The following is a 21,292-nucleotide window of genomic DNA, read 5'->3' on the forward strand; positions in this document are numbered from 1 at the left end:
CCCTGTCCTCTCACCCTTGCTCCTCCTTCAGCTTGTAGCTCATTCATCACGCATTCACAGAATTCTCTCTGAATCCTTCTCCCCTGGCCCCATAACACCCATCCCAATATATGTAGTTTTATCCTGTTCTACCCTTTCATCGCACCTTGAACTTCCCCTTTATAGCATTTAGCCAAGGATGTGGGCACATGCCCTATTTGTTTAACATTTGTCTTCTATGTAGATGCAAGTTCTAAGACTGTGTTATCCACAGCACCTACTACCATGACTGCAGTTTAGTAGATGGACTAATATATACAGATTTACCTTAGGTATTTTAGCAGCTTTACACATCTTTGACCATATTTCTGATTATTGTTCGAGAGTAAGTTTCTAGGTATGGATATCTAAAAAGATATGCATATGTTTGCCAGTGCTGCCGTAACAAAATACCACAGACCAGGTGGCTTAAAGAAGAGAAATTTATTTTCTTACAGTTCTGGAGGCTGGGAAGTCCAAGAGTAAGGCTTCTTCTGAGGCCTCTCTTTTGATTGCAGATGGCTGCTTTCTCACTGTGATTTTCCATGGTCTTTCTTCTGTGAGTGAGTAACTCTGCTGTCTTTCTATGTGTTCAAATTTCCTCTTCTTATAAGACACCAGCCAGATTGGATTAGGGCTCACCCTAATGGCCTCATTTTAACTTAATCACCTCTTTAAAGCCTTAGAGCTAAATTCGGTGACATTCAGAGCTGCCGGGGGTTAGAGTTTCAACCTACGGTTTTTGGGGGAATATACTTCAGCCCATAACAGCATACAATGACTGGATCTAAGGAGGGGAATGTTTTACACTTATTATTTTTTCTTTTTTACATCTTCTTGGATACCAATATTTTAAGCTTCTTAACACATATTTCCCAAGGCTTTCTAAGAAGGCTGCACACACTTATAATCCCATCAGTAAGGGAAATTTTTTCTGTCTCCCTGTACTCTTGCCAGTGTTGGTATTATTAAAACACATTTTTTTTCCTCACCTGAAAGGTAAAATATTGTTATTTTATGTAATCTTTGACTGCTAATTATTAACAGCCATAACCATTTGGTATTTTCTTTTTTTTTTTTATTTCTTTATGTTGCACATTCAATATATATCTAATGAACCTATGCCATGAACAAGGCAAGGTGCTGGGTATAAGCAGAGTGTAAAACATAGCCCTTGATATGAGGCAGCACACAATCTGGTGGGAAGAGAGGCACTGAACAAAATTACCCAAATTATTGATTACAGTTGTGATAAGTATCCCAAAAGAGAAGTATTAGATTCCAGGAAAGCATCTCGTAGAAACCTGAATGAATCAGAGAAGTAGAAAAGGCTTTCTGGGGAAATGCAGTTTTTGCCGTCACTGAAGGATGATTAGAAAGATGAGGGAGTAGGGTCGTGGATGAAGTCACTGGCAGGGAGGAGCCTGTGCCAGTGCCTGCACTACACAGGAGCAGGAGAGCTGGAGGAAGAAATCAAAGACCAATGAGGCTATGTCACCGAAGGAAGGAGGTGGTGCAAGGTGAGGGGCAAAATGAGAAGGTGAGCAGGTATGAGTTTGCTGTTGTTTTAACCGTCTGGCCATTGTGGGAACAATGAAATAAAGGAATTGGGAGTGGACACAGGATATTTACTATTAGGAGGCTAGAGCTGTAATCTGGGCAAAAGATAATGGTGACTTGGACTAGGGTCGTAATACTGGCTCTAGAAAGATGTGGATGGTTTTGAGAGGTACTTGAGAGGTGGAATCTGCTGGCTTGGCAATTGGATGTGGAGGGTTGCTTCTGAGTTACTGGCCTGAGTAAGCATGTGAATTGTGGTACTCTCTGCTAAGTTAATGGGCACTGGAGGAGCAGGTTTGGGGAGAGAGATGATAAATTCAGATTGTGTCAAATCAGACTGGGTACCTATGGGACACCAAGAGAAGCTGAATGGGCAGAAGCTCAGAGAAGGCTGGACTACTGACATAAATTAGGAAATCAGACTGTAGCTAGAAATGGAAGCTCAAGGATAAGCTATTTAGGGAGACGGTGGAAAGTGAGAAAGGAAAGGTAGAAAAGAAAGACTGGTCTAGAACCCTAGGTATCCCCAACAGTTATGAGCCCATAGAAGGAAGAAGTGAGGAACTGTCTAAGTCACAGCGGCAAGAAGGTCAAAGGGAAAGCAGGAGGGTGCGGTGGTAGCAAGCAAGGAAACAGTCTTTTCCAAAGGCTCCTGGGGATGAGTTGAATGCTACAGAGTGACTAAGATGACCAAAAAATGCACAGAATTTGGCAACATGAAGACCAATATCCTGATCAAAATTAACTGTGGGGGAGAAAGCTGGACTGGAGTGAGTTGGGGAGTCAGAGAAATTAAGGTAGAAAGTGTCATAATATATTTCAAAAAGTTTGGCTTGTCTAACCTGTCTGTTCTTTGCCCATTTTCCTATTGTGATGTTAATGATTGATGTCATTGTATTAGATGATCTCTTTTTATGTGTGTGAGATATACTTAACCTATAGTTTAAATTTGTTTATGTTGCTTTTGATATGCATTAGCTTTATATATATATATATATTTTATTTTTATTTTGGTGATGGAGTCTCACTCTGTTGCCCAGGCTGGAGCGCAGTGGCATGATCTCGGCTCGCTGCAACCTTTGCCTCCTGGGTTCAAGTGATTCTCGTGCCTCAGTCTCCCAAGTAGCTGGGATTACAGATGCCCACTACCACACTGAGCTAATTTTTTTTTTTTTGTATTTTTAATAGAGACAGGGTTTCATCATGCTGGTCAGGCTGGTTTCAAACTCCTGACATCAGGTGATTCACTACCCTTGGCCTCCCAAAGTGCTGGGATTACAGGCGTGAGCCACCGTGCCTGGCCTAGCTTTATATTTTTATATAGTAAAGTTGATTTTTTCCTTATGACTTCTTCCATTGCTCTTTTGCTTAGAAATTCTTTCTCCATATAAAAATTATATGAATACTTACTTACCTTTATATTTCTTAAACGTTTATGGCTCCATTTAAAAAATTTAAAAATCATTTTGGAATTTATTTTTCCATATCAACTGAAGACTTGGCATCTTTTGTTTTAGTGTTCTAATGGTGGAGCAGTAAACAACAAAGCTAGACTCAGGATGTTCTAGTTAGTGTTTTAACAAATTGACTCTGCTGCCTCACTATAGAAGAAAAGTCTTACTGATGAAGATGTGAACCCTGAAAATCTGAGACAGGTCTCAGTTAATTTAGGAAGTTAATTTTGCCAAGATGGAGGATGCACCCCTGTGACACAACCTCAGAAGGTCCTGAAGACAAGTGCCCAAGGTGGTCAGAGAACAGTTTGGTTTTATACATTCTAGGGAGACATGAGACATTAATCAACATATACAAGATGAATATTGGTTCGATCTGGAAAGACAGGACAACTCAAAGTAAAGGCAGGAAGACTCAAAGCAGGGAGGGGACTTCCAGGTTATGGATAGATAAGGGACAAATGGTTGCATTCTTTTGAGTTTTTGATTAGCCTCTTCAAAGGAGGCAATCAGATATGCATTTATCTCAGTGAGCAGGGGAGTGACTTAGAAAGAATGGGAGGCAGGTTTGCCCTAAGCAGTTCCCAGCCTGACTTTTTCCTTTAGCTTAGTGATTTGGGGACCCCAAGATTTATTTTTCTTTCACATTTCCCTTCTTTTCTTTTAAAACTCTTTTGGAATAGGTATTTTAGAAGAAAATGAGTGATCTCAGGTTTCATCTGATCTCTCATGGTTTATTCCTAGACAGGTAGGTCCTGAGTTATTAGGCAGGCTCATTTTTTAGCAAGTTGTGAAGTCTCATGTCTTTTGAAGAGAAAAAAGAGGGGAAAAGGAAGAAGAACAACAACAAACAAAAGAACAATTCTGGAAAATCAATATAGGCCACATTACTCTGAAGTCCATATATCAGTAGGCAGGCATGAAAGTGGCTTATGTGTATAAATAGGTTGTTGTTGTTATTTTCTTCTGAAGTTTAAGTTGTCTAGCTTCAGTTTGAAGGGCTGTATGAAAACACAGCCTGGTTTTTGGTGACTCCAAATTAGAAAAACATGGTGAGCAAAAGAAGGGAAAAAAATGGAAAACATTATTTTGAAGACTTGTAGCCAAGGAAATTTAGAATTCAGTCCAAACTGTAGAAAATAATAAAAATTTTAAAACATTAGACAAGACTAGAATCTAACAACAGGTATGTTATGGTTTTTGAAACAATTTTTCTATCTCCAGTTTCCCATTTTTATTAAAGACAAATCATGGTAGGACTGCTTTGCTTTATTATACTTGGCCTAATCATTTGTATACAGTGCAATAAGAGCAATTATTTTTTACATAGGCTTTTAAATTGCTTTGGTGGAACTTTGTTCCATAGAAGGAATCTCAGATAAGACATTTTTTGAAGCTGCACTGAGTTGGGTGATCCTCTCCTTTTGAGGTTCTAAGATAAAACCTGGGGCTCCTAGGCCTGTAGGAAAGTGACATTCTTTACTTACCACATGTCGGGAACCCTGTACGGGGATTGTATAGACAGGTTTGAGGCCAGTTTTCCTCAGGGATTTTTACTGATTTTGTAAGTCAAGTTTGATTCCTTAAAGGAAAGCACACCATTCCAGTCAAAGCCTTGGTAAAATAACAAGTTTCTCTGATTGTGTCCTGTTATAAATGAAAACAGATTTTTATGGCAGTTAGGCAAATAACTGCATTACCATAAGTTAAGAATCCTCACAAATAGTTTCTGAATTCTGGAGAAATCAGGTAAAGGGAAAACAAATATGCTCCAGATTTTATTCATAGGACTATACTTTGCTCAGTTGTTAGAAACTATTATAAATAGCTTAAAAATTTTCTTGACTCTGAAAAACAAAACAAAGGATCAGCAGTGTTTTAAGCAAAAAGTTAAAAAGATTACTTCAGACTTCTATTAGTTTAGTTGATGCAGTTAATTCCTGTTCTGCTTGATAGTCATAAACATTTCAGCTCTCTATGAGTTCTGAAGTTTTTCTTCTATTCTGATGTCACAATCTCCAAAGTTATTGGAAACCTGAATTCAAGAGCACCTGTTAGAATTTCTTTCTTATTTTTGAGTTGGAGTCTCGCACTGTTTCCTGGGCTAGAGTGCAGTGGCATGATCTCAGCTCACTGCAACCTCTGCCTCCCAGGTTCAAGCTACTCTCCTACCTTAGCCTCTTGAATAGCTGGGATTACAGGCACCCACCACCACACCTGGCTAACTTTTTGTATTTTTAGTAGAGATGGGGTTTCACTATGTTGGCCTGACAAGTCTTGAACTCCTGACCTCATGATACACCTGACTCAGTCTCCTAATGTGCTGGGATTACAGGCTTGAGCCACCATGCCCAGCCTTTCTGTTAGAGTTTTATAGATGATTATAAAACCACGTTCTAAAGAGTACCAAAACAAGACAACATTTGTCCATGGATGACAAAAATGTTTTAGGGCAGCCATAAAGACACAATTGACAAGGAAATTTGTTACTTCTGTGGCACATGATAATTTAACCTAACAATTATAATTATTACTGATAATGTGCATTAAGTCATCTCAGAATTATAGGAGTTTCCCATCATTTTGGAACACATGCCAATAAATATTTATACAAATACAGCCCTAAAAAAACCAAACACTGTTTTATATTTGACAATGCTTCCTTTATAATTGTTATACCAACTAAGCCAAATATGCCATTTTTGGACTTTAGGGAACCTAATACCACAAAGAACTAATTAGGTCAGAAGAAGACATAATTTATTATTTGATTTGGAATGTTTGTCAAATATCAAAGGTTTAAAATGCTTGATATCACAAAATAGGATCACAGGTCACTGAAAAATAAGTCATTTCATTTAACCAAAGTGATAACCCAAAGGATTTTTTTAAAAAGGTGAAATCTTCATTCTTTGAGATAGGAGACTTATTTTTCAAACAATAAGCCCTAATAAAAACAGCATGAAGCCAATTAAATTTGTTTTTTAAAATTTTATAAGCAATATATAAAATTTTTAATCTTGACCATAAAATATAACTTCCATAAGCCTTTTATAACCTTTAAAACCTTTATTAAGAAGTTGGCTAATGCTTCAAGAAAACCTTGTTAATTTGACATAGGGGCCCATAAGCTGGTCTTGCATCAATGTGCCTTTGACATTGATTTATTTATAGAGAAACTGGCCAGGTGCAGTGGATTATGCCTGTAATCCCAGCACTTTGGGATGCCAAGGTGGGCAGATAATCTGTGGTCAGGAGTTTGAGACCAGGCTGACCAACATGGTGAAACCCCATCTCTACTAAAACACAAAGATTAGCCAGGTTTGGTGGTAGCTGTAATCTCAGCTACTTGGGAGGCTGAGGCAGGAGAATCACTTGAACCCAGGTGTCAGAGGTTACAATGAGTTGAGGTTGCACCACTGTACTCCAGCCTGGGTGACAGAGTGAGACTTCCTCTAAAAAAGTATGGAGAAACTGAACTTATTTTATCTCTCAAAATTGGCCCTTACAATCTTGCATACCCACCTCTTCCCTGATAGTCCCCAGCCCTTGAGGAGTTGAATAGCTGTAATTTCTGGCCTTGTGTCTCAGGAATGCAGTTTATTTTGATTGACATTTTCTACAGGTCCTGAAGATGGGGCTTTAATTGCTATCAGGACTTAATTTTCTTTTTAAGTCTAGTAGTCAAAGCCTGTAACTCAGTGTCACAAGTACTTTAAAAGTGCATGCAGAGATATACACAATGTAACAAACTTTAATTAAAATTTTTTTAAATTTCAGTTTTTTAAAGCAAACCAAAACCTAATAATATTACGACAACTTGATCATATAAAAGTTTTTGGTTTAAAAAAAAAAAATCCTCTTGTTGTGACTTACACAGATCATTCATGACATGTTTGGATTTTCTGGTTTGTCCTGAGCATCCCTCTTTTATACAACCAGTCATTTTTCTCTAGGACTAAATTTACTACACAAGACTCTTCTTCCTATGAAATTACTTCTCCTTAATTTTTCTTACCAAAATAAAGGAAAAACCCTGTTTATTTTTATAACTTTTTAAAATCTCTCTCCTATTTCCTGGTTCCTGTTACCTTGTTTTATATATGATTTTTAAATAAGCTTTGAATTAGATAAAAATTGTTCTTCTTTTTTTTGAAATGACATACCTTTTCTTCAAGAAAAAATGTTTTCCTACAAATATATTTTTATCAGAAAATACCCAAATAATGAAATATCTATTATTTAATTTAACTTTGGATTCTAAATTATGATGTTTGTCTACAAGTATTTATCCCATTACATTTACCTAATGATTTTAATTGTTTACCTAGATTATTTATGAAAACTGTGATAGTCATCATTTAAAGTTATGGAACCACCATTGCAAAAATATAACTGAGACGTGAAAAGGCTTTGACCTCACTGACTCCATGTTGCTTTTAACCTCCTTTTAAACTGTCCTTGTTTATTCCTGGGCATAGACTGAACTCACTTTGGGAGGAACTTGGTTTATAATATAGTTTTTTTTTTTTTTTTTTTTTTTTTTATAATATAGTTTTAAAACAAAGACAATAACAGTCCTTTCCCAAAACAAACCTCACTGCCTGTGGACTAGAGTGCCTAAAGCCAAATTACAAGTTATGGTATTCTTACTAAAGTCAAGATGTAGCTATTTTTATTAAGCCAATATCAATGTCTTATTTATTAAAGATTACACAAGTAAAGATCATTCTGTTTTTGGCTAGGATGGTAGTTTTGTAATCCCTATGTCAAATTTTGTCACCTTATAGTATTTGGCAGGGATAAGCATGAAATTACTTGATTAATAAATTCAAATGAAAATGTATGCTGGCAGTTCTTAAAACATTTCTGATATTACTTTACCAATAATTTTAAGGTTAGCTTATTTATTAAAGATTTTACTTAGGTTACATGAAGTTGAAAAGGCATTTGACTAGTCTTGTCTTTTTTCCTGATAAAGTATTTGATTTAAGTGTTTTTATTTTTCTTTAAGCAAATTAATTAGAGCTCTTTTATATATTTTCAGTAGTGAAACGTGTACACAACATATAAATACAAAGAGGTGTTAGGCATGCTGATAGAGGTACATCTTATAGATTCACAAAAACCTTTTTTTTTCTCCTATCTTAGACTTCAGATTTTTTTTTTTTTTTTTTTTTTGAGAAGGAGTTTCACTCTTGTTACCCAGGCTGGAGTGCAATGGCGCGATCTCGGCTCACCACAACCTCCACCTCCTGGGTTCAGGCAATTCTCCTGCCTCAGCCTCCTGAGTAGCTGAGATTACAGGCACGCGCCACCACGTCCAGCTAATGTTTTTGTATCTTTAGTAGAGACGGGGTTTCACCATGTTGACCAGGATGGTCTCGATCTCTTGACCTCGTGATCCACCTGCCTCGGCCTCCCAAAGTGCTAGGATTACAGGCGTGAGCCACTGCACCTGGCTGGATGTCTGAGCTTAGGACAGAGCCCACACTGAGTCCTGGGTTTCCAAAAATGGAGAATTATACCGAGGCTAGATCATGTGATGTTTTTACAGTGTACTTAAAACAAATTTTTTTAAAAACAAAGACATTACACTCTTCTTTACAAACCCAAGTAGCCTCTGTTTCAGTAACTATTTTAATCAATAAATCAGGTGACACAATATAAAAGCAAGCAGTTTAAAAGCTGAGATAAACTTGTCTGTTTACACTCTTGTGGTTCCATAAGGAAAAACAGGTTTCTCCCTGAAGGGAGACGGGCACCTTCTCTGTTTTTGTTAAAGAACCCTGGGTGATTATAAACTACTTTAAGGTCCCTCATGCAGCAGGGGGTGCAAGAGAAAGGAGAGACAGCAGAAGTAAATGAATAAAACAGGATTTAGTCAACTGAGAAGAAAAAAACTTTCGCTCAAAAAAGGACAAGGTCCTAAGAGACAGAAACAAAACAAAACATGAAGGCCTTTTAAATACAAACACACACACATGCATATATACACACATCTTGGTGTTAGCTTTTTTAATCACTGAGATCCTTAAAAAAAGACTTTTAAAATCTCATTACCATATTTTAGCTAGGACAAATTGTGGTTATTTCAGAAGTACCAAATATCAAACCAGAAAGGGCTTGATTTCAGAACCAAAAGCCAGGCTGTCATGGTTGAAAAAAGAAGGCAGGACCTTAGCTCTCAAACTGCAGCATGGGGTGACAGCTTTCAGTTGCTTTCCGTTTGGCCTGGCTAGTAAAAAGATGGCCTTGTTATGTAAACAAAGCCACTTCAGTAGTCAGAAGAAAAAATATTTCCTTTTTTTTTTTTTTTTCCATAATTTTGGAAATTTCCTTTGGATTTGATCAAGTCAGACAGAGTTGATGAAACCCACTGGGAAAAGGACTGAAACAACAATAAAAACAGAAACAATCAACAATAAAAACTGTTAAGCAAAACAAATGATTGCACAACTTATGTGGTCACTAGGTGCTCTAAGGGCAAGGAGAAATTAATGCCAGCTGGATGTTAATCATAACTTTAGCCAAGATAAACCCTAATTCAATTACTTACTTAGGGATGAGCCTCAGGCTATAGCCTGCTCTCTACCATCCTAAGAAAAAGGAAAAAAACCCCTCATCTTCCCTGTTGGAAGCAAGCGCAAACTCCATAAAGAAGTTACCTGCCTTCCATCATCATGGAAACAGGAAATATTGCCTTCCTTGTGGGCAGCAAGTAAAACTCCGAAAAAAAAAAAAAAAAGGAGGTGTACAGAAAAGTAAACTTTAGATCTTGACCGAAGTTTGGGAGAACAAGGATTCTCTGGAGGAGGTGCTCTCAGACCTCAGCAAATTGCCCTATTGGTTTTGAAGCAGCAGCGGCCATGAGAAACAGACTTTTTGGACACCGAACTAGGCAGGAAGAAGTGATTTATTTCAGCCAGGAGCAAGGTGACATAGTTGTCTAACAGCCAAGCTCGTCTAACAAAAAGAAGCTCTGCCTTTATTTAGGCTTACAGCTCTAGATATTATACAAGAAAGGGTCTTGTGTTTACAACCTTAGAAATTACATGTGAAAGAGTCTTGGTCGATGGAATAGGACGGGGATGGGGGTTTGATCTTGTTTAAGTAAAAAACAATGCCTTCCAGAAAGATTTCCCCAACTATGCCTGCCATCTATAGGAAGGCAATTAAGGAGGTGCCAGTTGGCCAGCCTTTTCTTCTATTGAAATGCAGTGTGGAAGTCAAGGGGGAGGTGATCTTAGATGCTTGGGTCTCTTTCCTCAGTTTGAGTCATAAAGTCAGCTCATGCTGGCGGCAAGCACTGATAAAAGATTTGTCAAAGGTCGGGGTACCTCCACTCAGAATCCCTTCATGGTTGCCAAAATGTGAACCCCCAAAATCTGAGACAGGTCTCAGTTAATTTAGAAATTTTATTTTGCCATGGCTGAAGATTCATAACCATGACACAGACCCAGGAGGTCCTGATAACATGTGCCCAAGAGAGTCAGGGCACAGTTTGGTTTTATATATTCTCGGGAAATATGAGACATCAATCGACATATGCAAGATGAACATTGGTTCGATTTGGAAAGGCAGGACAACTCAAAGCAAACGTGGGAAGACCCAAAGTGGGCAGGGGCTTCCAGGTCATGGGCAGTTAAGAGACAAATGGTTGTACCTTTGTGAGTTTCTGTTTAGCCTCTCCGAAGGAGGTAATCAGATATGCATTTGTCTCAATGCATGAGATAAACAAATGGGCATAGGAGTGACTTTGAAAGAATGGGAGGCAGATTGGCCCTAAGGAGTTCCCAGCTAGACTTTTCCCTTTAGCTTAGTAATTTGGGGGTCCCAGGATTTATTTCCCCTTTACAAAGGTAACATATCAACTCAACATGAGATTCATTTAGTTAGTAGTTTATAGACATTCTGTCTCTATGCTAATATTGTACAGTCTCTTTAGATTATACAGTTTTTCATTCTGTATTCTCAGCTTCCTGTGCTTCCCAGAATTCCATCATCTGACCGCCATCCTAGAAGGCATTCTCATGAGGACCAGGAATTCCGATGCCGATCATCTGACCGTCTCCCTAGAAGGCATTCTCATGAGGACCAGGAATTTCGATGCCGTAGCCACATGCGGGATTGCAGAAATTACTCAGAGGAGGGATCATTCAAGGAGCCGCTGGAACCGAAAGGAAGATCCCATTCCAAAATTGAGAAATTTTCTGAGTCCTTTGAACAGCAACTGTGCTTTAGAACCAAACGTTCTGCCTCTTTGGTATGTAACAGAACTACTGAATATTTAACTGTTTTAGAAAAGGAAATCCAAAGGTTTTGTTCTCTTTAAGTTAGAAGGGAGCAAATGTAACTTCTTCATTTACAACTTGGTAATAAGATCTTTGTAAAGTAACACTCAGTTTAACATAACCCAGAATGAATTTTTTAAAATTATTATTTATAATTGAAGACATCTGGTGTAGGAAGAGTTCCTGGAATGTATTTGTTACCAAGGTCTCCTAGTTTTTCTTTTTTCTTTTCTTTTTCTTTCTTTTTTTTTTTTTTGAGATAGGGTCTCACTCTGTGCCCAGGCTGGAGTACAGTGGCCTGATCATGGCTCACTACAGCCTCAAACTGCTGGTCTCAAGTGATGCTCCTACCTCAGCCTCCTCAGTAGCTGGGCCTGGAGGCATGTGCCACCACGCCTGACTAAATTTTAAACTCTTTTTTTCTAGAGACAGGGTTTTGTTAGGTTGCTCAGGCTGGTTTCAAACTTCCGGGCTCAAGCACTGCTCCTGCCTCGGCCTCCCAAAGTGCTAGGATTCTAGGTGTGAGCCACCACACTCAGGCCCCTGGTTTCTTGAGCCTCCTTTCATCAATCTTATAAATATTGTAACTCCTTCCTTTTTTACAATTTGGAAAAAAAAAAAAAAAAAAAAAAAAACAAAAACACTGCCCCATGGCTTCTCTCATTTCTTTCTTTTTTTAAGATGGAGTCTAGCTCTGTCGCCTAGGTTGGAGTGCAGTGGTGCGATCTCGGCTCACTGCAACCTCTGCCTCCCGGGTTCAAGTGATTGTGATTCTCCTGCCTCAGCCTCCCGAGTAGCTGGGATTACAGGCATGCGCCACCATGCCCAGCTAATTTTTGTATTTTTAGTAGAGACAGGGTTTCACCATGTTGGCCAGGATGGTCTTGATCTCTTGACCTCGTGATTTTCATGCTTCGGCTTCCCAAAGTGCTGGGATTACAGGCGTGAGCCACTGCACTCGCTGGCTTCTCTCCTTTCATATGTAATCCACTAGGAAATAGTCCATGATGGTGGTAATGAATAAACACTGTCTGGTAAGTATCCAGGAATAGGAGTGGGCCAGGTCCTCACAGTGACCTCATGGGAGTCTAAGTAAAGCAAAAAGAAGAGACAGCATGAAATGGGGAGAAGAATAGAAACTCCATTGGCGATACTAAAGTTAATACATGAAGTAATAAACTAAAGATCAATTAATGTGGGGTAGTTTCAACTCTGCCAGATGCTCACTGACTGGCCTTGAACAAAATGCTTCTTTTTTGGTAGGTCTTTGGTTTTCTTGTTTTATTTTGCAAAACAGGAATAATAATGGGTTGCTGCCATGCAGTAGACAAAGCAAATAATTGAACCTAAGTGTAATGACTCCTGGTTCTGGAGCTAGACTCTGTGAGTGCACCGTGAAGACAGTTGGGGGCTTTGCATTTCATTGTCCATCTGAGCACAGTGCTGTCTACCTAGCAGACTGGCTGTTGGGACTGTCACTGTGTATCTTTGCCTGGCTGATGATCAGAGGGACAAGGAAGGGCAAATAGTGAACAGTTGTAATTCCTGTAATCCCAGCACTTGGGAGGTTGAGTCCAGAGGGTCGTTGAGGCCAGGAATTAGACCAGCCTGGGCAAACTAGTGAGATCCTGTATCTATAAAATTTAAAAAAAAAAAAAATTAGCCATGCGTGGTGGCCTGCACCTGTATTGCTCACTGCTTGGGAGGCTGAGGTGGGAGGATCCCTTGTACCTGAGTTTGAGACTGCAGTCAGTTATGACTGGAGATTGGAGCTGTTGTTCTATAGCCAGCCTGGGCAATAGAGCAAGACTCAAAAAGAAAAAAAAAAAAAGAATTTATGTTTTGTCTTTTTAAAAAATATTGTTTGTTTTCATATTGCCTCAGGCCTAGAGAAATGTTGTTAAGACTCAGACAAAGAATTCCCATACACCCTTCCCCTAGATTACCTCCAAATGTAAATATGTCTGTATTTGCCTACACAATCTATCCTCGCATATCCAAACACAGGCACAAGAACATTCTCTGACATAAACACAATGCAGTAATTAAACTAAAAAAAATTAATACTGATATAATACTATTAACTCTAATCTATAAACCTCATTTATATTTTTTGCCAGTTGTCCTAATAATATTCTTTATAGTGAAATTTGAAGTCATGTTGCTACCCCCGTTCATGTCTCTGATGTCTATTTTACCCTGGAACACTTTCTCAGTCTTTCCTTGTTTTTCACAACATTAGCATTTTCTGAAGAGTAAGGCCAGTTATTTTTTAAGATGAGCCTCAGTTTGGGCTGGGAGTTCAAGACCAGCCTGGTCGACATGGTGAAACCCTCTCTGTACTAAAAAATACAAAAATTAGCTGGACATGGTGGTCTGCACTTATAATCCCAGCTACTTGGGAGGCTGAGACAGGAGAATTGGTGGAGCCCAGGAACTGGAGGTTGTAGTTAGCTGAGATCTTGTCATTGCACTTTAGCCTGAGCAACAGAAAATGACTCCATCTCAAAAAAAAAATAATAATAAAAAAGAAAACAAACAAAAAAGGATGAGCCTCAGTTTGACTTTTTCTGATATTTCTATATGATTAGATTCAGTTTATGAATCTTTCACAAGAATAAAACAAAAGTGAGATAATTCCTGTTTTAAACCCGACATGTTAAAATGTATCTTAATTCAGGAGACTTACTCAACTTAAATCCTTCCTGGAACAAGGTACTGTATAAATATCTCTTGAAAAAAAAAAAAGTAATCTGAACAGTTCTTTATTGATTCTAATGGCTTCAGAAATTTTTTAAAATACACACACACACACACACACATATATATATATACGTACACAAAAACACACAAAATATTACTCTGTTGCCCAGGCCAGAGTGCAGTGGTGCGATCTCGGCTCACTGCAACCTCTGTCTCCCAGTTCAAGGGATTCTCCTGCCTCAGCCTCCTGGGTAGCTGGGATTACAGGCACCCACCACCACACCTGGCTTATTTTTGTATTTTTACTAGAGACAGGGTTTCACCATGCTGGCCGGGCTGGTCTCAAAACCTGACCTCAAGTGATCCGCCTGCCTCGGCCTCCCAAAGTGCTGGGATTACAGGCGTGAGCCACCACTCCTGGCCCAGAAAGGCTTTTGTTTAACAACTCATAACCCATTTGCTAATATTATTATAAGCCCAAAAAGTATATAAACGTAAAGTCATTTTGCTTCAAGAGATATTCATCATCTTATCTCTAAAATATAAAGTATGCTTGTTGCATTCGTTTTCCACGTTCTTCCTTTCCACATTCCAAGATAATTAGGGAAGCATTGTCAACTTTTTAAACTCAAGAACTCTTTTCCACAGTTATATATAATAACTAGAAACCTGTTAGGAATTTATAAAATTATTTTAAAATTCGCGTATTATATAATAACTACTTTTAAATTAAATATTTTATTTTATATCAGTTTTTAAAGAGTACATTATAAAATCTTAATGAAAAATTAGAAATTCAGAACATACACAGATACACTTCAACTTTTCCCTATTTGACTATCTACACACTTTCCTAAGGCTAACTACGTTAGAAAGTGTTCCTTTTCAGCAAATTTAAAACAGTCTTTTGTTTGGGGACCAAAGGTATACTAATAGCTAGATTGAAATTTTACATATTTTGACATAGCCAGAAACTGTTTTTGTGGCCTGATCATAACTAACAATGTTAAATTCTTTCATTTTGATATTTAAAAATTCAGTTGACTTATACTGATAATTTTCACATTTAGTTTCTAAGTGATGCGATAAAAGTAGTTTAGAGCATTACTTACAGGCATTTCTCAGATAGTCTTTAATCATCACTCAATTTTCTCCTTGTTACACCATTTTGGTAAAAGACCGTCATGACTGCGTTAACATTGCGGAGTGGCTGACCGCACTGCGGTAAACAGATGCCTTCGTAGCTCTCAACTAGCAGGGCTGAGCAAGCATGACCTTGCTCATGTGACTGCCACTCACCATTGCATAACCTCCCTTGATAGATACTCAGGGGTTTCCCAACGTTTCTAGTTCAAATAGGAGAGGAGTAATGATTTTGCTTGTTTATTTTTTCAAAATAGAAGCATAAGTAGATAGCGTTGCCACATGTATCAATGCCATTGTTTTGAGAATTCCTTTGAAAGGCACCCTCTGGCCATACAAACTAAAGAAGCAACCCCCCTCCCCAGTAGGTCCTTGTCGTATTCCTCTGTTTCCAGTTACCATTGCATTTATCACTCTTGATTATTCTTTCATTTCCTTTTAGCCTTGTTGATGACTGTCTGTATCCTTCCACCTCGGTGTAATATCTAGGAAGTAGTTCTATTTAGCGTCATATCTCCCGATCCTACAACAGTTGTATATGTTCAACTAATCAGTGAATAATGTGGAATTCGGGGGACACATGTTGGGGGGCGTTAATCCGGCTGAGTGTCATTCCTTAGCACTTCATTCTTCCCGCAGTTCTCACGTCAACCTTTAGCGCAAACTCTACTATTAATGTAATTTAAGGGAGTGAACATAGAGAGCTAAGAATCATTCCACGTGTGATCTCACCACTTTCCTTTTCAAATAACACCAGGAAACTATTACTTTTGTTGTGCCATGAATCGCACCCCTCAGTATGTTCAGAGACACAGGCGCAGGCATGTGTAGGTTCTACTTCCTTCCCGGACCATCGGCTGGTGCCCAAGCTCCTCTGTGTCTTTTCTTTGTGACCAAAACCTTTAACAACATCCTTAGGTTTATGCTAGTTTATTTCTAGGAACCAAGATGTGGAAGTCTGCTAAACCATCAGGGCTTTCTTCGTGTGTGATTATTAAGAGAAATGTAGGGTGTTGCCAGCTACTTTTGCATTTTTTTACCTGTTTCTGATCGTTCCCTTTCAGGGACCTGAAAGCAGAAAGGAGAGAAATGAAAGAGAATGCCTGAGAATGGAGATAAAATCCCGAAAGAAAGTAGAGGAAGAAAGAAGCTCCAGGAAAGAAGAACATGGAGACGCACACATGGCTCCCCTGTTTGAAAAAGGCCCTGAATAGTACTCCGCTTCCGCATCCTGACATCACATGCGGCTGTTTTATTGTTTTTTCTTTGAGCTCTAATGCATCATTTCAAGATATGGATGGGGGTGGTGGGGGGAGTGAGGAACAGCTGTAAAAATCAACTGCAGACGCTGAGTGACTGCAGCGGGCAGGGTATGTAGCTGCTCCAAGGTGTCTTGCATCACACTTTAATTGCTCCTGGCATCTTAGTTGAGGGTACAACCTGCTTGCTTGCCCTTTTATGGAAATAAAGAGAATAACAGGTACTTGAATAGAATAAAGACAAATTTGAAACTGTAATATAAGATATTTAAAGAGCCACCCACGTAGCTTCCCCAACCCTTCTTACACATCAACTCATAAATCATCTTAAATAAAAGTCATTGGTATGACTCTTGAGTTTACTTTCTGATCAGAAGTAATTATGTAAGTATGTCTAATGACCATCATTTAAGGAGAACTGGTAATTAACATGCCAAGGACTATGCTGGATAATTTAATGCATTACCTAAAATAAGCTTCACCACTCCGAGGTGGGACCTTTTATTAGTCAGGATTCTCCAGAGAGAAAGAACCAATAGGATGGAGATAAAGATAGATAGAGATAGAGGTAAATAGAGACAGAGATATGGGAGATAGGATTTATTAGGGGAATTGGCTTACGTGATATGGAGGCAGAGAAATCCCAACATGAACTGTCTCCAGGCGAGAGAACCAAGGAAGTGGGTAGTGTGGCTCAGTTCAAGTTCAAAGCCTCAGAACCAGGGAAGCCAGGAGGGTGGCTTGGTCCAAATTTGAAAACCTCAGAACTAGGGAAGCTGATGATATAACTTTTGGTCCTAGGCTGAAGGTAAGGTACAGGAGGAGTCACTGGTGCAAGTCTGGGACTCAAAAGGCCACACAGGACCTGCAGTTCTAATGTCCAAGGCAGGAAAAAAGGGCATCCCAGCTTTAGTGGTGGGGTAGGGGGAGAGAGACAGAGAGAGAGAGAGAGAGAGAGAGAGAGAGAGAGAGAGAGAGAATTCTCTTTTCCTCTGCCTTTTTCATCTATCCAGGTCTTCAGCCAGTTGGATGGTACCTGCCCACATTGGGTGAAGGTGGATCTTGCTTACTCAGTCCACTGATTAAAATGCCCATTTCTTCCAGAATCACTTTAACAGACACATCTGTGCAGAAAGAAATAATACCTTTGCCAGCTGTCTGGATGTCCCTTAATCCAGTCAAGCTGGCACCTAACATTAACCATCAGAGACCTATTTTTCCCTTCACTTTCTAGATGATAAAACAAAATTTAGAGAGTTCTGTAGCTTTCTGGTTTGGTGGCAGAATTAGGGCCAGAGCCCAGTTCATTCCGATGCCAGAGCTCATAATCCTGATGTGAGGCTGGACCTTAATTCCCTTTAGTAGCTGGTTCTGAGCTAGTATGTGTATCATGTGCATGTGAACGAGTGGATGTCAGTGAGAATAGCAGGAGCAGGGCAGGTTGCAGCTTTGGTTGCATGGATGAAAACTGATTCGCTAAGGTCAGCTTTATGCTCTGGGTTTTAACTTTACGGAGCTCTATCGCTAATTGTTTTCCCCTGAAAGCAAAGATACTGGAATTCTCTAATACTCTCTCTGTTTATTCCTCATCTGTCTTGGATCTTCAAATGCCCAAGGGCAGCTACATTCTCTATTTCATGAAGAGGAAAATCCCCCCAAAATATTACTCATAACTAATACTGTAATTAATTGCTTATGCAAGCACTGACTTTGACTTAGTAAAAATAAAAAGGAAGAAGGGTGTGGTAGTTTGTTCTCACACTGCTATAAAGAACTGCCCAAGACTGGGTAACTTATAAAGAAAAGAGGTTTAATTGACCCACAGTTCTGCATGGCTGAGAAGGACTCAGAAAACTTACAATCATGGCAGAAGTGGAAGGGGAAACAAAGATTTTTGCATGGTGGTAGGAAAGAGAGAGCTAGCAAGAGCAGGAAAAACTGCCTTATAAAACCGTCAGATCCCATGAGAACTCATCATGAGAACAGCATGGGGGAAACCACCCCCATGATCCTCCCACCAGGACCCTCCCTTGCCAGGGGATTATGAGGATTACGATTCAAGATGAGATTTGGGTGGGGACACGGCCAAAGCATATCATTCCACCCCCGCCCCTCCCAAATCTCACGTCCTCACATTTCAAAACACAATCACGCCTTCCCATCAAAGTCTTAATTCATTCCAGCATTAAACCCCAAAGTCCAAGTCCAAAATCTCATCTGGGCAAGTCACTTCTACCTATGAGCCTGTAAAATCGAAAGCAAGTCAGTTATTTCCAAGATACAACGAGGGTACAGCCGTTGGATAAATGCTCCCATTCCAAACGGGAGAAATTGGCTAAAACAAAGGAGCTGCAGGTCCCATGCAAGCCCCAGAATTCAAAATTAAATTTAAAAGCCCCACCTGGCCAACACAGTGAAACCCTGTCTCTAATAAAAATACAAAAAATTAGCCAGGTGTGGTGGCGGGCACCTATAATCCCAGCTACTTGGGATGGTGAGGCAGGAGAATTGCTTGAACTCGGGAGGTGGAGGTTGCAGTGAGGCAAGATCACGCCACTGCACTCCAGCTTGGGTGAGATTCCAACACACACCACACACACACACACACACACAGAACTGTCTAAGACTGGATAATTCTTATTTAAAAAAGGTGTTCAGTCGACCACAGTTCCAGTTCAACATGGCTGAGGAGGCCTCAAGAAACTTACAATCATGGCAGAAGGTGACGGGAAGCAAAGACCTTTTCACATGGTGGCAGGAAAGAGAGAGCTAACAACAGCCGGGAAAAGTGCTTTATAAAACCATCAGATTGGCCGGGCGTAGTGGCTCAAGCCTGTAATCCCAGCACTTTGGGAGGCCGAGGCGGGTGGATCACGAGGTCAAGAGATGGAGACCATCCTGGCCAACATGGCGAAACCCCATCTCTACTAAAAATACAAAAATTAGCTGGGCATGATGGCGTGTGCCTGTAGTCCCAGCTACTCGGGAGGCTGAGGCAGGAGAAATGCTTGAACCCGGGAGGCGGAGGTTCGGTGAGCCGAGACTGTGCCACTGCACTTCAGCCTGGCACCTGGTAATAGACTGAGACTCTGTCTCAAAAAAAAAAACCCAAAAAACAAAAACCCATCAGATCTTGTGAGAACTCACTATCATGAAAACAGCACTGGGGGACCTTCCTCCATGATCCAAGTAACTACTGCCATGCAAACACTGCTCACTGCAGCCTCAGCCTCCCAGGCTCAAGTGATCCTCTCACCCTAGCCTCCCCAGTAGCTGGGACCACAGGCATATGCCATCACACCCAGCTAATTAAAAAAATTATTTAAGTGGGGGTCTCCCTATGTTGCCCTCTCAAACTCTTGGGCTCAAGAGATTTTCCTGCCTTGGCCTACCCAGAGTGCTGGGGTTACAGGTGTGAGCCTCCATGCCTGACAGAATAAAAGATTTAAATGTGTTTGTTTATCTTCTTGGAGATAAATATGGTTAATACATTGGTGTATGTACTTCCAGAATGCTATTTTTGTGTACATGTGCACATGAACATAAGTGCACATCAAACACCTTTTCAGTCATGATCTCATTTCAGTTAAGAATATATCATTAACATCTTTTTAATCAATAAAATAGTTGATTACATAACTTTAAATGGCCTTTAAGTGTAGTCAAGTTACTTCCATCACAAAAACCTTCCCTCATAACATACCAAGACATACTATTCTTGATAGCCAATAGTCATCAATTTAGCTATCTTCCTTTTCACAGAAAACTTCTCAAAGAGTTAGCTACATTTCCTCTCAGTTTTCAGTCTACTGCAACGTGACTTCTGTCCTCACCCTTTATAGAAACGTTCTCTTCAAAATCACACCCTGGAGCTCCCTACTGCCAAATTCTGTGAAAACACCTCCCGACATTGCTTGACTCTCTGACATCATGGAACATTTCTGGTTACGCCCTCCTTCTTGAAGCCCCGTCTCTGGCTGGCTGTTTAACTTATATTCTTTTGGTTTTTCTTGTTCCTCTTCGATCACGCCTGGTATGTCTTTGGTGCTTTGGTGAGGGATCTTTATACCTTAAATATGGATTTTCTTCAGAACTCTGCCTAAGCACTCTGTCTCAGTCACCTTACCCTCCCTGGGCAATCTCAAACATGTCCAGGGTATCTGCCACCTACATGCCGATGGCTCCCAAATCTGTCCCTGTGGTGCAGACTCTCTCCTGAGCAGCACACTTACTTATAAAGCCATCATTTGGACCTATTAGTTGCAGGTTTCACAGACGTCTCAAACTCATCTTTTGAAAGTAAATTGTTCTTTCTTGCCCTGTCTGCCCTCCATCTGCTCCTCCTTCTGTGTTCTCTGTCTCAGAGACGCCACCATCATTTACCAGTTGCTCATGGAAACCTGCCTGGGTTTCAAATCATTTGTATTCCTCTTGTTCTCCCATTCTCCATCTAATTAATCATGAACTTGCGCCTATTTTGCCTGTAAATATCACTGGGATCTACCCAGTTCCCTCCATTCTCATTGCTACTACCTGATTTCAGGCCCTTTATATCTTGCCTTATTTCTTACAATAGAAATAATAAAATTTTAGATATATTTGGTTAAATCAAATATGCTATGAAAATCATTATTGACCTTTTTCCTCTTATATAAATGTGGTTACTAGAAAATTTTAAATTACATATATGTCTTATGTTATATTTCATTAGACAGCACTAATCTGTATGTTGGTTAACTTTCAAGCCTCTTTTTGTATTACTAACATTTTAGTGTTTTTTTGTTTTTTTTTTTGAGATGGAGTTTCGCTCTTGTTACCCAGGCTGGAGTGCAATGGCGCGATCTCGGCTCACCGCAACCTC

General features: G+C 39.7%; 1 protein-coding gene and 1 long non-coding RNA gene across 5 annotated transcripts in view; one reads left to right on the plus strand and one right to left on the minus strand.

Annotated features, from left to right (window-relative positions):
- LNP1 (leukemia NUP98 fusion partner 1) overlaps positions 1-16,781 on the plus strand; it is a 55,978-nt gene extending 39,197 nt beyond the window's left edge. For all 4 annotated transcript variants that reach the window (XM_074403550.1, XM_039477657.2, XM_074403551.1 and 1 more), the window contains exons 4-5: positions 11,011-11,298; positions 16,237-16,781. In XM_074403550.1, the coding sequence (XP_074259651.1) occupies positions 11,011-11,298; positions 16,237-16,386 (438 nt within the window). In that variant the 3' untranslated portion in view covers positions 16,387-16,781. The remainder of the gene's footprint in view (positions 1-11,010; positions 11,299-16,236) is intronic.
- On the minus strand, positions 9,931-15,275 carry LOC141585315 (uncharacterized). Its single transcript, XR_012518699.1, has 2 exons — positions 15,142-15,275; positions 9,931-12,414 (listed from the first exon to the last, which is right to left on the minus strand). It is a non-coding gene; the product is annotated as an uncharacterized LOC141585315 (long non-coding RNA).
- Positions 16,782-21,292: the final 4,511 nt, after the last annotated feature.

This window comes from Saimiri boliviensis, chromosome 8, assembly GCF_048565385.1.
Source record: "Saimiri boliviensis isolate mSaiBol1 chromosome 8, mSaiBol1.pri, whole genome shotgun sequence".
NCBI lineage: Eukaryota > Metazoa > Chordata > Mammalia > Primates > Cebidae > Saimiri > Saimiri boliviensis.